Below are 19,837 nucleotides of genomic sequence, written 5' to 3'. Positions count from 1 at the left end.
GACAAAATCTAGAGAACCCTGAAAGAAAAACTGTATAATAAGAATCGACCAACAATAGAAAAAGGTTGAATAATGATTTCAAACACAGAATAGATAAATGGACCATTGTTAATTAGAAATTTATTGCTAGAACGGTTAAATAAGTTATTCCGGTAAACTCACAGTAATTTTATTATTAACATCATCATGGTTTTCAATTCTTATAATTTTTATGGAATTAATTTACGCATTATTAATTTTTTCTCTTTTTAATTTCCTCGAATGTTATGTAAATGTTTGTAATATTTTTCAATAATATTTACACTTTTGCCATTATTCTTTAATTATAAGTTCTTCGATTAATTTGGAAACAACTTTTTCAAAAAAATGTTTGCGTCTGTATATACATATATGTAAATAAATTTATATTATTTGTTTCAAATGTCAGCTTAAGTTTATGTTCTTTTATCTTTCAATATGAATATGCAAACACTTGATTTTTGTTCTGGCTTTAAATCTTATCTGTCAGGCAAAGATCTTTGATGTATGATTACTTTTATTCCCCTTTTATTCGCCCATATATTCGCTATTTCGCCTCGAATCTTTGATTCGTGAATTTTCTAAAAATTTTATACAGCTGACATAGCTGACATCGAACGGAATACAAGATTGCCAGTTTGCTTTATATTTTAATATGTTCTCGTCTTGCTGTCTTCCTATACGTATTCTCACAAAGCATCATTGTATTTCTATATCGGTTATATCAAACTGAATCGTCTACGCGAAATTTTACCGTACAAAACAAAATGCTTTTCAAGAATTAAGAATTCTGGCACTAGCTGCCGCGGCTGTAATATTCAAATTTAATTAAACCTAATCAAGTAATCATAAATATGCAATATCGTTTTGTTTTTGCATAATTATGATCAATTCCAGGAATAACCGGCGATGTAAACATAGACGAGAATGGCGACAGAATTGTGGATTATTCTCTGCTGGACATGAATCCAGAAACATCGAGATTCGAAGTAAGACATCTTGGAAAATTAATAACTATTTAACTATTTATGCTTAATAGGGAGATACTATTTTACCCAAAATGCTGTAATTAAAATAATTTAATTTATAACATTTGCATCGTGATAGCAAATTTAATATATTAACCTAACAATAAAATTGTATATAAAATCTGACTGTAGTTATCTCTAATCCATAATATTTTGCAAGTAACACATTTATATTTTACACAAAAATCTATATGTTTGTACTAGATATTGATATCCAATAATAATTTTATGTGAATTTTTACAATCCCCAGTTCACATAAACTGCGCTCCACATATTTGTCACGATCTTGAAATACAGTTCTTAACTAAAACTGAAATGTGTAATATTACATAGTTTAATAGAAATGTGTAATATTACATAGCGCAGTTTACTAGTTTAATAAACTTAGGATTATAAAAATTCACACAAAATTATTATTAGGCATCAAGTTCCACTGCAAACCAATATAGACTTTTCAACTTTATATTTAATTTTTATCAATCCTAATATCACTTATTAACATTTTCATTAACATATTTGTTTCATTTTCTCGACGCTTTTAATCTTATTCATAAAATAATTTCTCGCAGATTGTGGCCAATTATTATGGTGTGAATAAAACATTGGAATATGTCCCTGGGAAGCAAATTCATTGGGCCGGAGGTCGTTTGGAACCACCTCCGGATACACCTACTTGCGGATTCGATGGATCGTTATGCCCAGATAATTGTGAGTGACTAATGCTTTTTTTTTTAATCTAAGTGTAATAACAAACGAATAATACATAATGTAAAATTGTGGATATGAGAAATACGCATGTATCGAGGAATAAAAACATTTTTACACTTGAATAAATTTTAATCATATGATTTGATTACTAAAAGCATCTAACAAAATTAAACGCAGAATTCTTCCTTTCCGTAATTGCCTTGGCATATTATGATTCAGGTTTTTCCTACTAGCATAAAACCATTTGACTTTCTTCTCTTCTCCCCCGCCCTCTCTCCCCCTGTTTCTATCTCTATCTCTCTCAAAGATATATTTTTTCATTTAAATTACTAATGTTCAATTCAGCTCTTCCGGGATACGCTATTCTCTCCATGGTATTGAGCTCCATCGTGGTTGTTCTCGTCGTCGGTTCAGTACTTATTTATCGGTAAGTCAAGTTTACTTTTAAACTACACCTTATATATTTCTTTTATGCAAGTTTATGTGACATATTAATAACAATATACATAATAATTAGTACAAAAGTATTACTTTTGATACATTGTGATTTAAATATTGAGAAATAAAACAAGTACAATAAAAAAAAATCAATATTCAAATCAGATAAACGCAAAAAGAAAGAAAAGATATTTGTAAATGTTAGATATCAAAAAATAAGAGAGCTAGTATCAGTTTACAGCAAACTTTGATACCTACTAATAACTTTTATGTGAATTTTTACAATCTCCAGCTCTGACATGAAAATATATTGATCTTCTCATCTTTATATTTTCTTTAGTTCTAATTTTATTATTGTTAAAATATTTTATATATTACATGTGTAATAAGACTAATAAACAATCATTTCAATTTCAATTATCAACGATAGAGTATTTCGGTTTAAATTATACAATGATTTAGTATCTCTTTTTCTTTCTCTCTTTTTACCTTTTATTTTAGTCAGAAAAAATTAGCAAAAACATTTTTCACGGGGAGTTATATTTCCTACTGCGTTTGCCACAAACCTTATTAAGCATATCAATCTACAATTTGCCCGCTGAAATATTCCAGAATAATGAAAATTTTCTCTACAATTCACTTTCAGTATATTAAATCAATAACTGAAATTGATATTTAAAAAACTGCAAATATTTTACGCTTTTAAAATGTGTGTACTTAAAACTTAAAGATAATCACCGATATTCGTACTTTACTAATTAATGCGCCTTAATTATAGATTTGCTATGAGAAATTTAGAAAAGACGTTTATTTCTTCGTGAAGAGGTAATCTCGACAATCCCTCACTTAAGTAGCACACGTTAAGTACATAGCACACGTGCATATTACACATATATATATCGAGAATATATAGCTGAGAAGCTTCTCGGCTTCTTTGAACATGGTACAGTTGAAAGGGAGGAAGGTAAGGAGAGAAAGAAGAGTGAGGCGAAACGAGACACTTAGCTACTCTGATAGTTCTTAGATGCTGCGAGTTAATCGATTTAATACTATCTGTCCGACTCAACATTATTTGGCTCGCTAAGTGTCTTTGTCTCCTCGGTTTGACCAACATGAGAACATTTTTAAGGGCTTAAACGAATTGTTTTTTTTTTTCTTTACCCTGCAGCGTAATCCCAAGTAATGAAATAATTTAGACAATACTCGCGATTCAGTAGTATCAGCAATGCAAATACAAAAATTTCACGAGTGAAATTAATAGTCGGCTCAACAATGAATTGTCACACTTATTTAATTATCTCACATAATATTTAATATTGTAGTAATATACACTGTGCTGTATATATGTATTTATTGCACGCCATAAAAAATAACAATATGATTCTGAATACCGAATATTAAATTAAAAATTTTCCGCATTTATTAACGATTGTGATGATATGTGAAATTATGAAGAATGAAAAATGCTAATGCTGCCAATTTTTTTTAGAAATATCAATAAGAATTTTGAAAACAAATGTTATTATTTAATGTTAGTACTCCTTCAATTTTGATATTACATTTAATGTTTTCGGCATAACATGTTATAATTTCATCGAATTGTTTTGATATTAAGTAAAATTACATTTGATGAGTATTTAATATTATGAAAATTAATTTACGTATTTCGTAATTGTGTAATTAATTACAATTAAAATATTAAATTACGTGCTTATAATATATTAAGCTTTAGACAATCTATAATATGTGTTAGAATTCACAAAATTTGTGATTGAATAGTGGCTCTACTTATTTTTCCTTTTATTATTATAGAGTACAAAATATAAAATATTGTATCTTATGTAAAATTTATATCTTATATAAATTTTGTTTTCTCTTATACATTCAAAATATTTTACTAAAGCCAGATACACAAAAAATAAAAAGTAAGTTTAATAATCAATAAAGATATAATATTAATATAAAAAATAAATATAATAAAATTCACTATTTATATACCAGATGCAGCAATTGTAAATATGTCGAGAAACGGCGATTAATTAAGCAATATGCGAAATACCACAAATAAAATTCATGAAATTTATCAAAAACAATATCAAATTTTCCATTTAACAAATTAATTAACAACAATAATTCCAAATCCTGAATTTTACAAAAATTGTACAAATATATCTACGAGTCAGTAATATCAACATACAATATTAAATTTTGCAACCAAGAACTAATATTTGATTATTGGTTCAGCATTCAGATCTTCACGTTTTCACATTTATTAAAATCAGCGACATGATTATTTTAGAATGCAAAATTTTAAGTTAAAAATAAAAATTATTGAATATTATAAAAATTTTACAAAACATATTTTTTAAGTGTATTAATTTAATTTTACTTGTTTATATGTTCTGTCGTGTTCGTATAATATATTCAGCATTAGTGAATATTACATAATTTTAATATTTAATAATATTAAATAAATTAATTTATTTAATATTTTATAATATTAAATAAATTAAATATTATAAAATTTTAACATAACTTTAATTTTACATATCTTTCATTTATTACAAAATTAATCATATTTTCAAATTACAATCATTATTCCTATTGATTTGTATTTCAATTTACCTGTTCATATCTCTACCTATTTATTCGCGTGATATTCTTACCCGTAGTTATCGTGATCATCCGACAGAAGAGAATGGAATCTTAATTAGGATTCATTACACGATCAATTGTGTACAACAATTAATTCGAGACGATATTTCCTTTCATTTCCACTGTGCGATCGAATATGTGCGTGGAAAATTATAGTCTTAACTTATTACCGTATTATATTACCTGATTGAACCAATTCATTAAATACAAAAGACTTGCACAATTCTCAAAGATTTTGGCTTTGGATTTTAGAAATTGTCTAAGATTGTAGTATATTGTAGTTTTTTATTTATTTATCAAAAAATCATTAAAAGTCGTTACAATTTATTACAAAAAAATTTGATTTGAAATATTACTTTTAATAATAAGAAAATACAACATTTTAAATGTTTGTAGAAAGAAAATTAATCAGTTTCAATCTATGTGCCCAGGAAAATTTTTGATCAATGTGCTAAGAATTATAATATACTATAGTTTCACTTTATTTCACTGATGACCAAAATCCGTAAGAGTTCTGTGAAGTTCTTTTCATAGGTATTATTAAACTTTTTCTCCAATTTTTTTCAATTTTTTCTAATTTTCTAAATTCAGTTAATAGGGAATGCAAAACAAATTTCTCTCTCTCTCTCTCTTTCTCTCTCTCTCTATACATATATATAAGATATAATGTATTTAAATCAATTAGACTTACCCCAAGGTTGCTTCACCAACGCGCTCGATGCCTTCCCTACGCTTCCTCCTTCTCTCCGACTGCCTAAGTTGTCAGCTTCGCAGGACATTCTCGATGTGACACTCTCCAGGTTGTTATTTTCTGAATTACATGAATAAAAGATTCAATTAAAAGGCAACAGAAAGAGCATTATACAATATTATATATATGCATCAATTATATTCTAATTAATGTTCAATATTTTCTTATACTTGTCGCGACTGTATTCTGAAAGTTTATGTTTAAGAATAATATACAGAACGATCATGCATTTTGTTACCTGTTCGAGTGTTGATAAATAAACAATAGCAATAGCCTTGTGTTCACAACAGCGTATTATAGGGTAATGGCCAAAGTTTTTTTAAATGCAAAAAACATACTTTTATTTTATTTTTTAATAGCGTTTGATATTGATTTACTGAAGCTTAAAGTATGTAACACTATCGACACATTAAAGAGAAAATATAATAACAATTTTATACTATGAAAATATTGAAACATAAACATTAACCATCTTTCACAACTTACAGGGAAAAGACAATTTGCATATTCGTTGCGTCTAACATTAATTGTGACAGCTCCACTGTAATTTATTCGACGTTGTGGCAATTTTTAATGAGCATATGACAAACTTTGCAGGCAGTCAAATATAAAAACGTGATACAATATCCACAATAACATTATTTAGAATCAAATATTGTGTACGCACATAAACTACAATTAAATATCGATTATCTTTAATAATTCTACATAAATATCTAAAAATAATTACAAGAACACATTATTTAGCAATTATTGGAGAAATTATAGCCATTAACCATCTTCTCTGTATGACCATCATACCCTAATTTAATCTACGCTATAAAGACGAACACTAAGGCCAAGGCATTTACCAACATGTAGACACTACGAAATGTTTTATACAACAAAATTATTTCAAATATTTTATTCCTTACATTTTCAATTAAATGAAATAGGTTACAAATATCAAATCAATCTACCGTTTAAATGATAATAATGTCAAATAAGAGTATTATGCTTGGCTTGACATTAAGCTTTATACATTTTACGACGATCTGCTTTCGGTAATTATTATCAACCTTATAATTCTCCAGTTCTTCTTCAGAGTTTATTACGTATCGTCTTGCATTATAACATAGCTTTATACACGTCATATATTCCAGCAAGATTTTAATCAAGGATACAACAGCGCAGTTGCATAGTTTTACAACTTGTTTAAAAGATCTTTACGATTTCTCTGTTTAATAGAGAGAACTTATCAAATAATGTATCTGTCGTTTCAATCATCGAACATTAAATTTATCGATATCCTTGCCTAAAGAGCAATTTTTATCAAAATTTGTTGAGCGGAAATATTTCAAAGTTATATATATATATAATAAATTTAAAAATAAAATTATATATAAAATTATTCGCATTTTTTCATAAAAAAATAATTTAATTTTTGTAATATTTTATTAGAAATAATTTTATAATTTACAAAATGCAAATGTCGGTAACGCAGTCAAAGTACAAAAAGTTAACAGTCACATTATGCAGTTTGTGTTTGTCTTGTGTGAAAGATGTCTTTTCAACGAGCAGCTGTATACGCGTTTCGTCTCGAAAATTCGCGTCGAAAGTCAAACAGCGTATCTGCAGTACTGTACATTCGTAAAACGTAGACGAAATTATTTCGTGTAAAAAGTCAACAAACTCGTCTCATTTGAATAACAAGTTTTGTGTTGACTTGATAATCTATCAAAGGATTAAATATTTGAGGGAATTTCATCAAAAAAGGTACAGAAAAAAGAAAATTGCTAAAAACATTTTTTAGCGGTTTGTTATTAGATATCTGTGGAGGTTAAAACTGATACACATAGATACGTACGTAAAAATACAAACGGCACATAAAATATCGAATTTCAATGCTACCGGATATGCGATTCGACGCTACACAAAAATAGTCCATGCGTTTATTCGCGAGATTTTGCGAGTAAGTTATACAGTCCGAAATTTACGGAATCGATTGAGTTCAACGAAACTACATGTACTACCGTGTCGTATCCTACAACCCCCCTAACAAACACGTAAGGTTGTAGGATAGCGCTTTCATCGTTTACAATTCATCTCGCGTACGTTTGACGGTGAACTTTCGATGAATATATCGAACTCATTTAGTTCGGGAAATTCCGAACACATGAAGCCTTTATGCGCGGAATAATATCCCGCCTGAGACAGATAGGTGTGCGGTTATGAGATACGCCGACACGTAATTACCTCTTGCGCTGTTCAATGTATACGCACACCGACGCGGCGGTTGCGAACTTGTTAGTCGTATGTCGTATGTCGCGTGCACACGTTCGCGTATATGTACAAGCCTCACAGATATCGGCTACCGAACAGATAGGATGCATAAATGTGCAAACAGAATGTACGCACGTAACATGTGCACATGTAAGTTCACAGAGTTGACAAATTGCATCTTTGCAGGGCGGAGATATCGCAAGAATATTCCCGTCATATGTGTATATATATATATATATATATATATATATATATATATATATATATATATACACGCGGCATGATAATTGCCGTTGATAAATGGCATCTCTTTAATCAGCGAAGGAAAAGCGCGCAATACTCTTTGTCGTGGGAAAGAAAGATAATGCGATTGTAACCGGAATTAATCCACGACACATACGCTTAAGCGCGCGGTTTATCACGCGGTCATAAAATATTGCGTAAAACTCTTCTTTCTTTTTTAACGTGCCTCACGACTGTGACTCGCGAGAGAGTCGTTCGCCGATAATGTTGTCGTTCGTTTTGCAGGCGCTTTAAACTGGAAGCGGAAATTGCCTCCATGACGTGGAAGGTGCATTGGGACGACGTAATTGTGATGCCTAACGCGAAGACAAGAGGCTCCATGTATTCCCTAATCGCGAATAAGTTTCGCGGTAGTCAAATGGTAAATATGACAGAAAACGCAACTCTCGCGTGGGATCTTGTGTAGGACTCATAACGCCACCTCGCTCGCGGGAACAACGTGATTCGATTATCTGGGATCTCGAAAAGTAATTCGAGTGGATTAAGCAAATGTTTGTCGCGGCAAGCAGCAGTGGATAAAATAAACAACGTCGCGATGATCGAATTTTCATTCGAACTTTCGATAGGGTTTATTTATTCCAATAATTTAATTCCTAAGGGAACGGTATTCGTATTTTAGACAGGATCTTTTAAGAGAGAAAACAGGACAATGGTAGAAAAGTACTCGCGAGTGTTAGTGCTTGCCTTCCGGAGCATCCGAAGTATAACAAAACCATAAAGAAGATACCTTTATTCTATTATTTGTTATTCTGTTGTCGCGCTTCTTATCATTTCTTTATGTAACGTTACAGTACAGAAGCAAAAAAGAAAACCATTTTTAAATTTCGTACTCGTACTTTCTTTTTATACAGCGAGCAAAAGAAAGAACAGAAAGAAAATATAAATGCCCCTTAGCCTTGATTTTACATTCATTTGCACAAGCGTACAGAGCACGACGGAATCTTTGGCAGAGTCTTTGACCAATTTGCATTGAACTGTAATTCAATTGCAATTGAGATATCAATAACTTTTTTCCAGATTTTAAACAATTGTAAATACAGGAAATTAAACGTTTTTTAAATGAAAATGAATACTATGTTCAATAACAAGAATTTATTTTATTTAATTCCACTCAAATTCGCATTTATTTTTAATTAAAAAAGATTACTAATAAGCATTTTATGTTTCGAAAATACCCTTCAGTAAAGTTCAATTCCAAATTTGCCAAAAAATCTATCATTAAAATATCTTTTTAATAACTTATAACCTGCTTTACATAATTCTCTCTTCTAATACTTCTAATTATTATTTAAAAAAGGATTTCTGTTTCAGACGATATATTCTGAGGATAACGCAAGTTTACCAGATGATGGTGATAGAAATGTGTATGTTCCTACAGGATTTTATAAGGTTAGATTATGTTTTGTATAGTTAATATAAATTTCAAAGTTATCCTAACGGATATGACACTTTAGAAGTCTAGAAAAAAAATTATGCATCTGCGTAGGTGCTAAGAAAAAAAAATTTCCGACTTATTTCTGATTTTTTTCCGAGTTGCATTAATAGGATTAAATACCGTATATCATCTACAATTGAAATGTAGATATATATATGTATATTTCAACGTCGAATACGAGCTTGTGTTGTCACGTCTGCCAATCAATATTCAACTTTTCTCTCTTTTTTTTTTTAAATAAAGATATTGCTTCAATAGAACGCCAAACAATCGCACGACAAGTACGTCTGAATGGAAAACGTAGCGTGAGTGATTTATTTAATAATTTTATCGTAAACGCACAGCTGCAACTTTAAACAAGTTTTTTCAAGATTTGTGTCGTTACAATTGTCTTTGGCAACCTCAGTTATTTTTTCATAAAATTTATCTGTTACTGAACAATAAAAAATCCGTTAAAATTCATTAGTGTTCAACAATGTTTCAATTTATTTTTCTGCAGGTCACGTTTTGCAAGATACAAAGAACAATATATATGTATATATCTATGTATATAATGTGTGTGTGTGTGTATGTATTCTTTTTCACAGTCATATTTTTACGCGGCAACAAAGAATTGTCAATCAACAATTTCGTCGATTGTGAAATTGCAATTTGTTTCAGAATTCGAAAGTTGCTATAAAATTGATACCGAGGAACAAAGTAGAAATCTCAAGACCTTTGTTGCTAGAGCTAAAGCGGGTGAGTAACCGACTTTACAAACGCATGTCGAGCTTCATGAATTATTGCTTGTCAATTTTAATTTGACAAACACAACTCCTTAGCACACAATTCGGAACGCAATTCTCTCAATAATAATTATTTCTCCCACCGCATAATTTCTCTCCCAGTAACCGGTATTGCATGTAACAGGCTTTAATTCATATGAGTGGTGATGTTGGTGACTTTCGCAGATGAAGGATCTCCAGCACGATCATCTTGTACGATTTTACGGTGCCTGTCTCGAGCCGCCGCATTGTTGCCTCCTAACCGAATACTGCCCCAAAGGATCTCTTCAGGTGAATTGCATTCTGTGTCTCGATTTAAATTTGATGACAGCCAAAAAAAATAATTATGTCTCACGTGCCACCCAATTAAAGGAAGATAATTGTGCAATTGCTACAAAATGTACCACAATTTGTAATATAAGATTTATTTTAATGGCCGTCTTTCTTATAAAAGATTAGCATTACAATAATTATAAATTTATAACTGACTGATCAGTTAATTTCAAATTAATTTTAATAAGATAATTTATGGCTTAGTTATAAATAAATAAATAAAGCAATTGCTCCTTCGATATTTTCATTTAAAAAATTGATCAATTTGGTCATAGTATTTGTAATTTAAGCACTGTTATAAGATATAAAATATTTTATATATGTAATTATATCTGCAATATCATATATTGTATACATAATATTGGAAACGATGCAACATACATATAGTTACGTAGTGCTCGAGAGGCAAATGTGAGCAAGCGTACGTAAATTAATATTCATTTAAGCATCGCAGGTACACAAAACAAAAGACGCTCCATTTTATTGAAAACCTATCTATCTTGCTTGATGATGCTTTAGTGTTAGCAATTGAATTATTAATTTGGCTTGTCCAAATTGCAATTTTTAACATGTATGAAACTTAGTTGGTCAAAGAAACAAAGGAGCCGCATGAAACAAAATATTTTGTATGTCGAGAATTGAAATCCATGCGCATATGTAGCAATAATATTGACGCTTACAATATACAATACATACACTCGAGCATTCGACTGGGATGTAAAGTTGCATAATAACCGACTTTGCGCGCTTCACCGATATTTTAACCTTTTGTTGGTGCACAGGATATACTAGAGAACGAACAGATAAAGCTCGATCGCGTGTTCCGGGGATCTCTGATACACGACATTGTGCGCGGCATGGTGTATCTCCATGCGTCGGAAGTGAAGAGTCACGGTAATCTCAAGTCTACGAACTGCGTCGTTGATTCACGATTCGTCCTAAAGATCGCCGACTTCGGCTTGCACGAGTTGAGAAGGAGCGCGGACGAGGACGCGGATGGCGACAGGAACAGCTACGCCTATTGGAGGAGTACGTATTTGCAAATGCGCTCCTCGTAGAGCTTCTGTACCTTGCGCAACGATATTTTTTCAATGATCGTAGTTGCAATGTCAAATATTTTCCAAGCGCGCAGAAACGAGAGCAGTTATGGAGGTAATAGTTAAAATAAACACACGAAAACGCGTATTCCTGTTTAGCGATTTAATCATTTGGACGTATTCTTTTGTCACGCACACGTTTTTATTCATAGTAACACGTGGGAAAAATGTTTATTTAATCAACAATTTTATCATATGTCAAAAATTTAAAACAAATATTTTTTTATCTCGACGATGTTTCTATTTCTCTTCAAATATTTACAATTTATATTTGCAATAACGATCGAACGTATGGAAAAGGGAAAAGAAGTTGTGTTAAACTTTTCGAACCGTTCCGATTTTTTAGAGTAGGAAATTTGGTGTTTGCAGAACAACTGTGGACAGCGCCGGAACTATTGAGGATGGAGAGACGGCCGCCCGAGGGTACTCAGAAAGGCGACGTGTACAGCTTTGCTATAATCGTTCACGAGATCGTAGTGCGCCAAGGGCCATTCTACTTGGGAGACAACGAACTCTCTCCAAACGGTGAGTCTTTAACGTCACTCGAGATAATCGCGGGTACCAAGCAATTGTCTCTCGGTCCTGTTTCAAAATTACTCGAACAAAAAATCGGTTAACGCTGCAATTTTTTATCTTTTTCGATATACATAACTTGCATTATAGTTCGTTTAAATACTGTAGATATGAGAGAAATATGCATAGAAAATGTATGAATATATAAAAATGTTTGTAAACAGAATATGTGTGTGTGTGTGTGTGTGTGTTATTAAAAATAAAGAGTTTATAACAAGGATTTTAACAAAGTATGGATCGCGACAATATCTGATGGTCGTGAAAAATTTTTTAACAATGGTAAGAATTAAAACCAAATTTGTGTGTGAACTGACTGCAATTATTAAGTTCCTTGTAAATGCAAATAATTCGCATCGATGTCGATCAAAGCTGTTATCGACAGAAATAGAAAATAAGCGCATTTTTTACACTTTCATATTCAGAGAGAAATAGACTTATATAAAATTATATTCAATAAAAATTAAAAAGTAGGAAGAGTAAGGTATAAATAAATAATTAATTTACTCCTTCCTTCTTTCCTTCCTTCCTCCCTCACTTTTTCATATTCCATAAATTAGATAGATCGATATTCGTACATTTTTAAAAATAGGTCACGTTCCATACAAATTTGGAAAACTCTGGTCTATAAAGTTTCATGTATGTCGACCGTTATGTACATACAAACATGTTAGCGAAATCGTGATAAAGAGAGAAATAATGATAAATTCATTCTTCGTGTAAAATCATTCATTCGTTTTTTGTAAATGCTATTTTACGATAACAATACAAAAAGCGTTGCCGATAAAAAACATTAATATATTTTGCTATAAAAATACAGAATAAACTGTAAAGCATTATTTGCCCGATATAAGTTGCACTTTTTTGGCTGTTTTAGACGTTTTAAAAAGTGTAATCACGGCAACTTATATTCTATACGTATTAACTACGTTTATTTCACCCCGCACAATATTGACTTTTTGTGTCCTTATTTCTTGTAGTTTGCATGCTCTGGAATATAATCACGAACATATATACCATCACGTGACGTGATTTGTGATGTTCACATGTACGATACGATTAGCTAACGGTAAACTACAGATTTTTACAAAAAACAATATAGACAATTCATAATTAACACAATGCGTAATCCTATACAGAAATTACAGCGTCTTTCAACGCGAAATTACGTATTGTGTATTGCATATTGCAAGACTATTTCAATAATTTATTGCAATTTCAGTAATTTTTGCCATTTGTAAAAGGATATCAATAATGAACACTTCTTCCTATAGATTTCGATTTAGAGAAGTTGAGAGAAAAGTTGTTAAAAGGCTTTTAATTTAATATGATAATCGAGAATTATAATTGAATTTAATACACTTTTTATGAGAACAGAAATGGAATACTAAATTATTTATACGCTTCATATTTTTTCATTAATTTTGCAAATAATTTTTTAAAGGAACTTTTTGCCTGTTGATAAGTAAAATTTCGCTCGCCGTTTTATCGGTTGCCGGATAGCGTTACTTGTTAAAGCTTTCCAGGAAATCTTGACTCTGACAAGCTTGCAAAAGCTTTCGTTGAAATTTAGGTAACCTGTTACCAACAGTCGCTGCAGAGTTGTTTAAATCATATTAAAACAAAATCAATATCAATCATCTCGCACATTACATTTAACATTATTAATAGCTTTAAATATGAAATTAGAGACTATTGTTCGATATTATGATTCATTAACTAATCCAAATTTTTCTTATCCACTTAACTGTGTAAAAAGCTGCGAAGATATATTTTTACTCTCGTAAGAAATTGCCAATAAATGTTAATATCAAATAATATATAATTAATACATAAAAACACGTGTAATCAAACTCCAATGTGTATTTTAATTGATATTGTCAATATCTTATCAAACATCGATGATTAGGAAAGCGAAGCTCGATAACGTGGCTTGCAAGAACATCTTGATCCGATTGATGGCTTCGAAGGAAGAGATAAACGCGTCAAACGTATAACCACATATCGATGTTGGACATTAGATGCCAATCGCTCGGTAATACCCTGATTGGAGTAAAGCAATTCAAGCTTTACCGTCAAAGCTCGTCGGTTACAACATCGGAAAGTTCAATATCTGCTCGCGCAATCGGTAACGGAGTTTTCGCATAAGCTCGCAAGCTCCTGGCGACCGAAATCGATCGCGAAATAGAATGTCGCTAGTTTCCGTAGGAGCATGTCGAACCGAGGTCCGAAAGCTCTCAGTCGAAGCTCTCACGCGTCCTAGAACGCACACGGCTCTCGCGCGCGCGCTCCGCCGAGATTCCTCTCTCGTGGTCGCTCTCTCTCTCTCTTCATTTATCTAGTTTTCTTTCCGGCATAAAAAAAAAAAACACGTACTTTCGGCGGCGACACGTGAAATCATCGGGCACCACTTATGCCCGAGTTCACGGCCTAATAACGGAGCCGTAGGTGTTGTTCTGAAACGAAGGAAAGAGCGGCATACCCGACAACGTGCGTTCACGACACGCTGTGTTTTCTTTTTCTCTCTTTTTTTTTTGTAAATTGCGTGCAAACGCATGAAAGTAGATTACGTGCAATCTATCGGATTGTTCGGAAATTTGATTTCGCGTGATTTATCCGCCGTGATTTAATCGCCGGTTAATCGGCGTCGGTATCGATTCCGAGTGTGAAAAGACCCGCCGGGTCGACGCACCTCCGTAACATCCGCGTTGCAATCGGCGCGGAAGCAATTACCGTTGCATCACGGAACGTGAAGGAAAAACAGCGCGCGGAAATAAATCCCGGTGACTGTGTTAGAGAGGAAAGAGGCCACTGACCACGTTAGAGGTCTCCCAGTAGACGGAATTTTGCCTGTGTTAAAGTTCGTTGGAGAAAGTATACATTCATCATTTTTGGAGAGGAGGGGAATCTTCTATTAATTAAAAAAGTTTCCAATCGTGATAGAACAACTCCTCGTCGACATTGAGAGCAAATTTCCGATAAGAGATTAGAGAAAGTGTAATGTAGTTCTCTCTGTTATACAAAAATCAACCGCTGATGAGTGCGAACTCACGGATCAAAGATTTATTAATGCTTTTCGCTTTGGCTTGTTACATTAGCGCGAGAGTCGGATCAATCGTTTGCTTGAATCACTGGTGGTTTTAACTTTGCACCTGTACCATGCGGTTTGATTTGTTAAAGTGAACACGATTTGCTGACAGACCGGAGAAAAACTCAGCGAGAGAAAGCGCGCGTGGTAATCCGACAAGTGACAGATCGCATAACCGATCAGACAGCGACGTAAACGACCCGTTTCGCATTCTGCTACATTTCCTGCGCGAGTTCACCGGCCGTTCGCACTGCATCATTTTTATTTTCCGTTTCTCTTTTTTTTCCCTATCGAAAGAAACTTTTACTTTTTACTCTTATACGCTTCGCTCCGGAGTGTTTTTGTCGCGATAGACGGATCGTTTTATTGTCCTGTTGCTGCATGCTTGCAACAGTGCAAATTCGCAATGCAGTTCATTGTCTCTTTTTGTTGCCCTCGTCCGTACGTACGCTCTTGCTTTTCTTCTTACTCTCAAAGTTTCCGCTTCGCAATTCTTGTTTACGTGCCCGTAAATGTATGTCTTAGGATTTCCCAGAGGAAATACATTTTTTATTTTCAAAAAGATGTTAGTTTCAGACGTAAAAAAAATAAACGGAAGAATAACTTTTTTCTTGATTTTTTAAAAGAAAATTTTTGTTGAGGAGTAGCTAAGAATCTTAATTTTTAATTTTACTATTTACATTAAATTTTAATATATGGAATGTTATATTAATGTCCAGCTCTGCTGTTGCATAGACCTAGCGGGAAGTATGTCGGCAGATAAATGTGTTATATACATCCATTACATAATGATTATATCCAATATCGATATCCGCATTAATGTCGAGCTCCTTGTACCCTGAATATTTCACTCGCAAAACGTCCCGACTTCATTTCCCGGAGAATAACAGTGAAAAGCATTTGTGCTAATTTACTCGGCATTGAAATTGAGGTTACGAGCTCGCGGCTCGCGGTTACTAATTCCACAAGCCATTTTTCGGTGGCCTGGCGAAATGGCGACACGAACGAAACAATTTCCTCGTTCCACGAATGCATCAGTTTACGATTCGCACGTCCATAGAAGATATAGCGTGTAATGATTATGGTGTTAGAAAGTTAAAACCGACGTACGCGATAGGACAAAGTTTAATGGGGTCGATGGAAGTGCCATGAATGGGGCGACATAAGCGCAAGTGTTTCTCTAATACAGCGAAATCCCTCTAAAGCGAGAGAGAGATTGCGGGTTATTAGTTAGACCTTAAAACGAATCGAATAACCCATCCACGTCCGAGTGATTCCTGGAAGGTTTTTTTGCTTTCTGTGTAGCGATGATAAATATTTGCGTTTGACGTTTCAATAAAGCGATTCGTTACTTACTTTTCGAGTTTGTTTCTGGAAACTAGTTTCTTCTTTCTTATTGATTTTCGATTACTTTCAATAACCTTCAGTAATTCTCGTGGTTTTACTCTTTCTATTTAAGGATATTTTAGCACTACGATATCAGCTAAAAGTTATTAAAATTTAAAAATTGCAGGCTACTAATTTAATTTCTTTTTTTTAATCAACGACAAAAAAGTTTAATCGTGAATATCTGATTTTTAATTCTGAAACCGGAAAGCTACAAAGAAAAAAAGCAACAAAAATGTGACTTATGCAACAAAAATGATTCCATTTTGCTACAGTTTTAAGTAAATAATTTTACGAAAAAGTGAAACCACATAAATATTTGCACAAATATTTGTTAGAATTTTACTATTATGTATAAAAAATTTGATTTAATTCGTAATATTACTTTCTCATCAAATTTGCAAATAAGTACTATGAATCGTGATTTTACGTAAAACTCAAGAGAGCGAATAAAAAAGTAAATAACTTTTAAAGTAATAAGAAAATTATGTTCAAATTTTACAGATATATATTTAATAATAGAACAAACTGTACAATTTTTTAATGTTTGCTAACTTTAAAATGTGATACATACATCCAAGCAAAAATGTTAGGAATTTATTCCTTTTTTAGTTTTAAACATATTTCGAAATGTGAGAAAACATTAAACGGAAATTATATTTAATTCCATCTAATAGTCGCGACTACTCACTGCACAAAAATTGGTGCATCTCTCAGCTAAATTTCGAAAGTAACAAACTCGTAAACTCGAACGAAAACAGGGTCGTTGGTCGTAAAATGATCAGATAAAGACGTTAGAAAGGGGTTAAACAAGGGGAAAGAAATCAAAGTCAAGCGCGACGAACCAAGGCCACCGAGACATAACTTTTCAACGAAATTCCGTCGAATAAATCGACCGTAATATCGTTACACGCGAATTAAACTTTAAGACGCTCATCACGCTTGTTTCAACGTTGAGCGCTCCGGAAAGCTTTCGGATAATAACTTCATTCATTAGGACTGTGTAATATAACTTTTACAAATAGATTTAGCACAAAATTGGCATTCTATTTAAAAATATACATCATATTAGTTTTTGCTCGACATTAAATATTATCATTTAAAGATACATATTTTAACAAATATACTTTTTATGAAAACGTAATCCTTCAATAAAATTCATCTTATTTAATTACTTGATTAAACTTGTTTCAATAATTATTATTTGTATAAACTAACCATTGATGAAAATAACAATAAATAACTATAAATAATTATAATAACAGTAACTAAATATTTAAAAGAACTAATGCAACTTTTTAAAGAATAAAGCACGTAATGATACTTAATAAATATTATTTTAATTCATTGCAAAATACATGTTTTTGCGTGAAATAAAATAAATATACATCTGAAAAAAGTATGGTAAATGTTTTAATAGTTTCCAGAGATATTGTTTACGCAATACATCAAGTGCACTCCTTTCTCTTGCACGATAAACGAATGAAAATTAATTCTGAATGTTTGTTACACCACAGTCGAGATAAACACAATAAAATATGCGTTTCTTATGCGTGCTACAATAACATAATTAATTGCATTTGCAAGAAACATAATAGAAATTTATGTATCAATGTTTCAACAATTTAAATTTCAGCGTTAGATTTTTTGTACCTTAAATCTAAAAAAATGCCTTTAAAAATGTGTATGCACAGTTATGTGATTTAAATATTATTTATGCAAATTGCTAAGCGAATTAAAACGTAAAAAACGTGATATATAAATCACAAAGATGCACAACTTGTATATATTTACATTTTCCCATTTATTCTCGGTAACGCTCGAAAGAGTAAAATAAATGTCTCTGTTCTATCTGTATTTAAATTCCCCTTTTTCATCGTACGCCGCAGTGATCGAGAAACGCTTTTCGACAATTTTCGTCCGTCAAAAAACGACATACGATATTCACGAGCGAACTTTCCGCATGGTATGCCACATCTTGTTCAACCGCGAAATTTCGCGATCGCGCGAAGAAACAGCTTGAATTTAGAAGTGTATTCGTGCAATACAAAATTCCATCTATCGAATAAATTTTTATCGGGTATGCCGACTCAACGGGGAATTATAATTCATTCGCAGTCGTGCGTATTTGCATGCACACGCGCGTGCACGCGTACGTACGCGAAGTGAGGAAGAGAAGAGAGGACGAGAGAAGGAAAGATCCGATATCGCGACGGTAAATTTTTAAGGACTGTTCGGCGAGACAGTTTGCCTTGATCAACGGCCAGACTCTTCGAGGAGAAAGCATGGCGGAAAGGAGTAACGCCTCGAGCACGAGCAGCCTGGCCCTGCCACAAATGCTAGGGACAAGTCCTGACGGTGGGACCAGTCCTAGTCCCAGGAGGGCCGTCAGTCCTCTCCTCGAGGTCCGGAGGCCTCACTGCACTCTCAACTGCGAGTCCTGCAACCTGTTTCTCGAAGATATTTACAGGCACAGTACGTGTCCGTTGTCCTTGGCGCGCAACAGCGGATTCCGGTTTCCTGTAGCCGCGATCGAATTCGATACCTAATCAATTACACTATAAGCACATTTACACGATCATCTTCCGGCTTCCGAGAACAGAAATCTGTCAAAATGCAATACTTCGGTCAAAATTAAACTTTGTGATATTTTTACGGATTTCGAAACGTATAGAATTTCAGTACAAGAGATATTTCAGACAGTACATGTTATAAATTGATGTCGATTGTTATCAGAGAAAAATTTTGTAAAATATTCAACGTTCTGTTAGATAGTAATTAGAATAGAATAGCTAAAAAATGCCTGACGATTTTTACGATTTTCACTAAATTTTTATATTATTTCTAATAAATGTAAAATGTTTTATATCTATTTAAATTTGTTAGTACTTTTGACACACACACACACACACACACACACACACACACACACACACACACACACACACACACACACACACACAAAGTAAAATTTTTAATAATTGAGATACTTATGCATTA

The 19,837-nt window shown here is 32.5% G+C and overlaps 1 protein-coding gene and 1 long non-coding RNA gene across 8 annotated transcripts in view; one reads left to right on the top strand and one right to left on the bottom strand.

Moving 5' to 3' along the window:
• The window catches only part of LOC105831122 (atrial natriuretic peptide receptor 1), a 97,847-nt gene that overhangs the window by 45,680 nt on the left and 32,330 nt on the right, over window positions 1–19,837 (top strand). For all 7 annotated transcript variants that reach the window (XM_036286658.1, XM_036286598.1, XM_012671031.3 and 4 more), the window contains 9 exons: window positions 916–1,007; window positions 1,617–1,755; window positions 2,101–2,182; window positions 8,390–8,525; window positions 9,476–9,553; window positions 10,260–10,337; window positions 10,550–10,654; window positions 11,479–11,725; window positions 12,163–12,318. In XM_036286658.1, the coding sequence (XP_036142551.1) occupies window positions 916–1,007; window positions 1,617–1,755; window positions 2,101–2,182; window positions 8,390–8,525; window positions 9,476–9,553; window positions 10,260–10,337; window positions 10,550–10,654; window positions 11,479–11,725; window positions 12,163–12,318 (1,113 nt within the window). The remainder of the gene's footprint in view (window positions 1–915; window positions 1,008–1,616; window positions 1,756–2,100; window positions 2,183–8,389; window positions 8,526–9,475; window positions 9,554–10,259; window positions 10,338–10,549; window positions 10,655–11,478; window positions 11,726–12,162; window positions 12,319–19,837) is intronic.
• LOC105831124 overlaps window positions 4,699–19,837 on the bottom strand; it is a 39,651-nt gene continuing 24,512 nt past the window's right edge. The window contains exon 3 of the long non-coding RNA XR_001138639.3: window positions 4,699–5,659. This is a non-coding gene — a long non-coding RNA (uncharacterized LOC105831124). The remainder of the gene's footprint in view (window positions 5,660–19,837) is intronic.

This window comes from Monomorium pharaonis, chromosome 1 (assembly GCF_013373865.1).
Source record: "Monomorium pharaonis isolate MP-MQ-018 chromosome 1, ASM1337386v2, whole genome shotgun sequence".
Taxonomy (NCBI): Eukaryota; Metazoa; Arthropoda; class Insecta; order Hymenoptera; family Formicidae; genus Monomorium; species Monomorium pharaonis.
The sequence above is the reverse complement of the archived record's forward strand: the minus strand, read 5'-3'. Positions and strand labels throughout refer to the sequence as shown.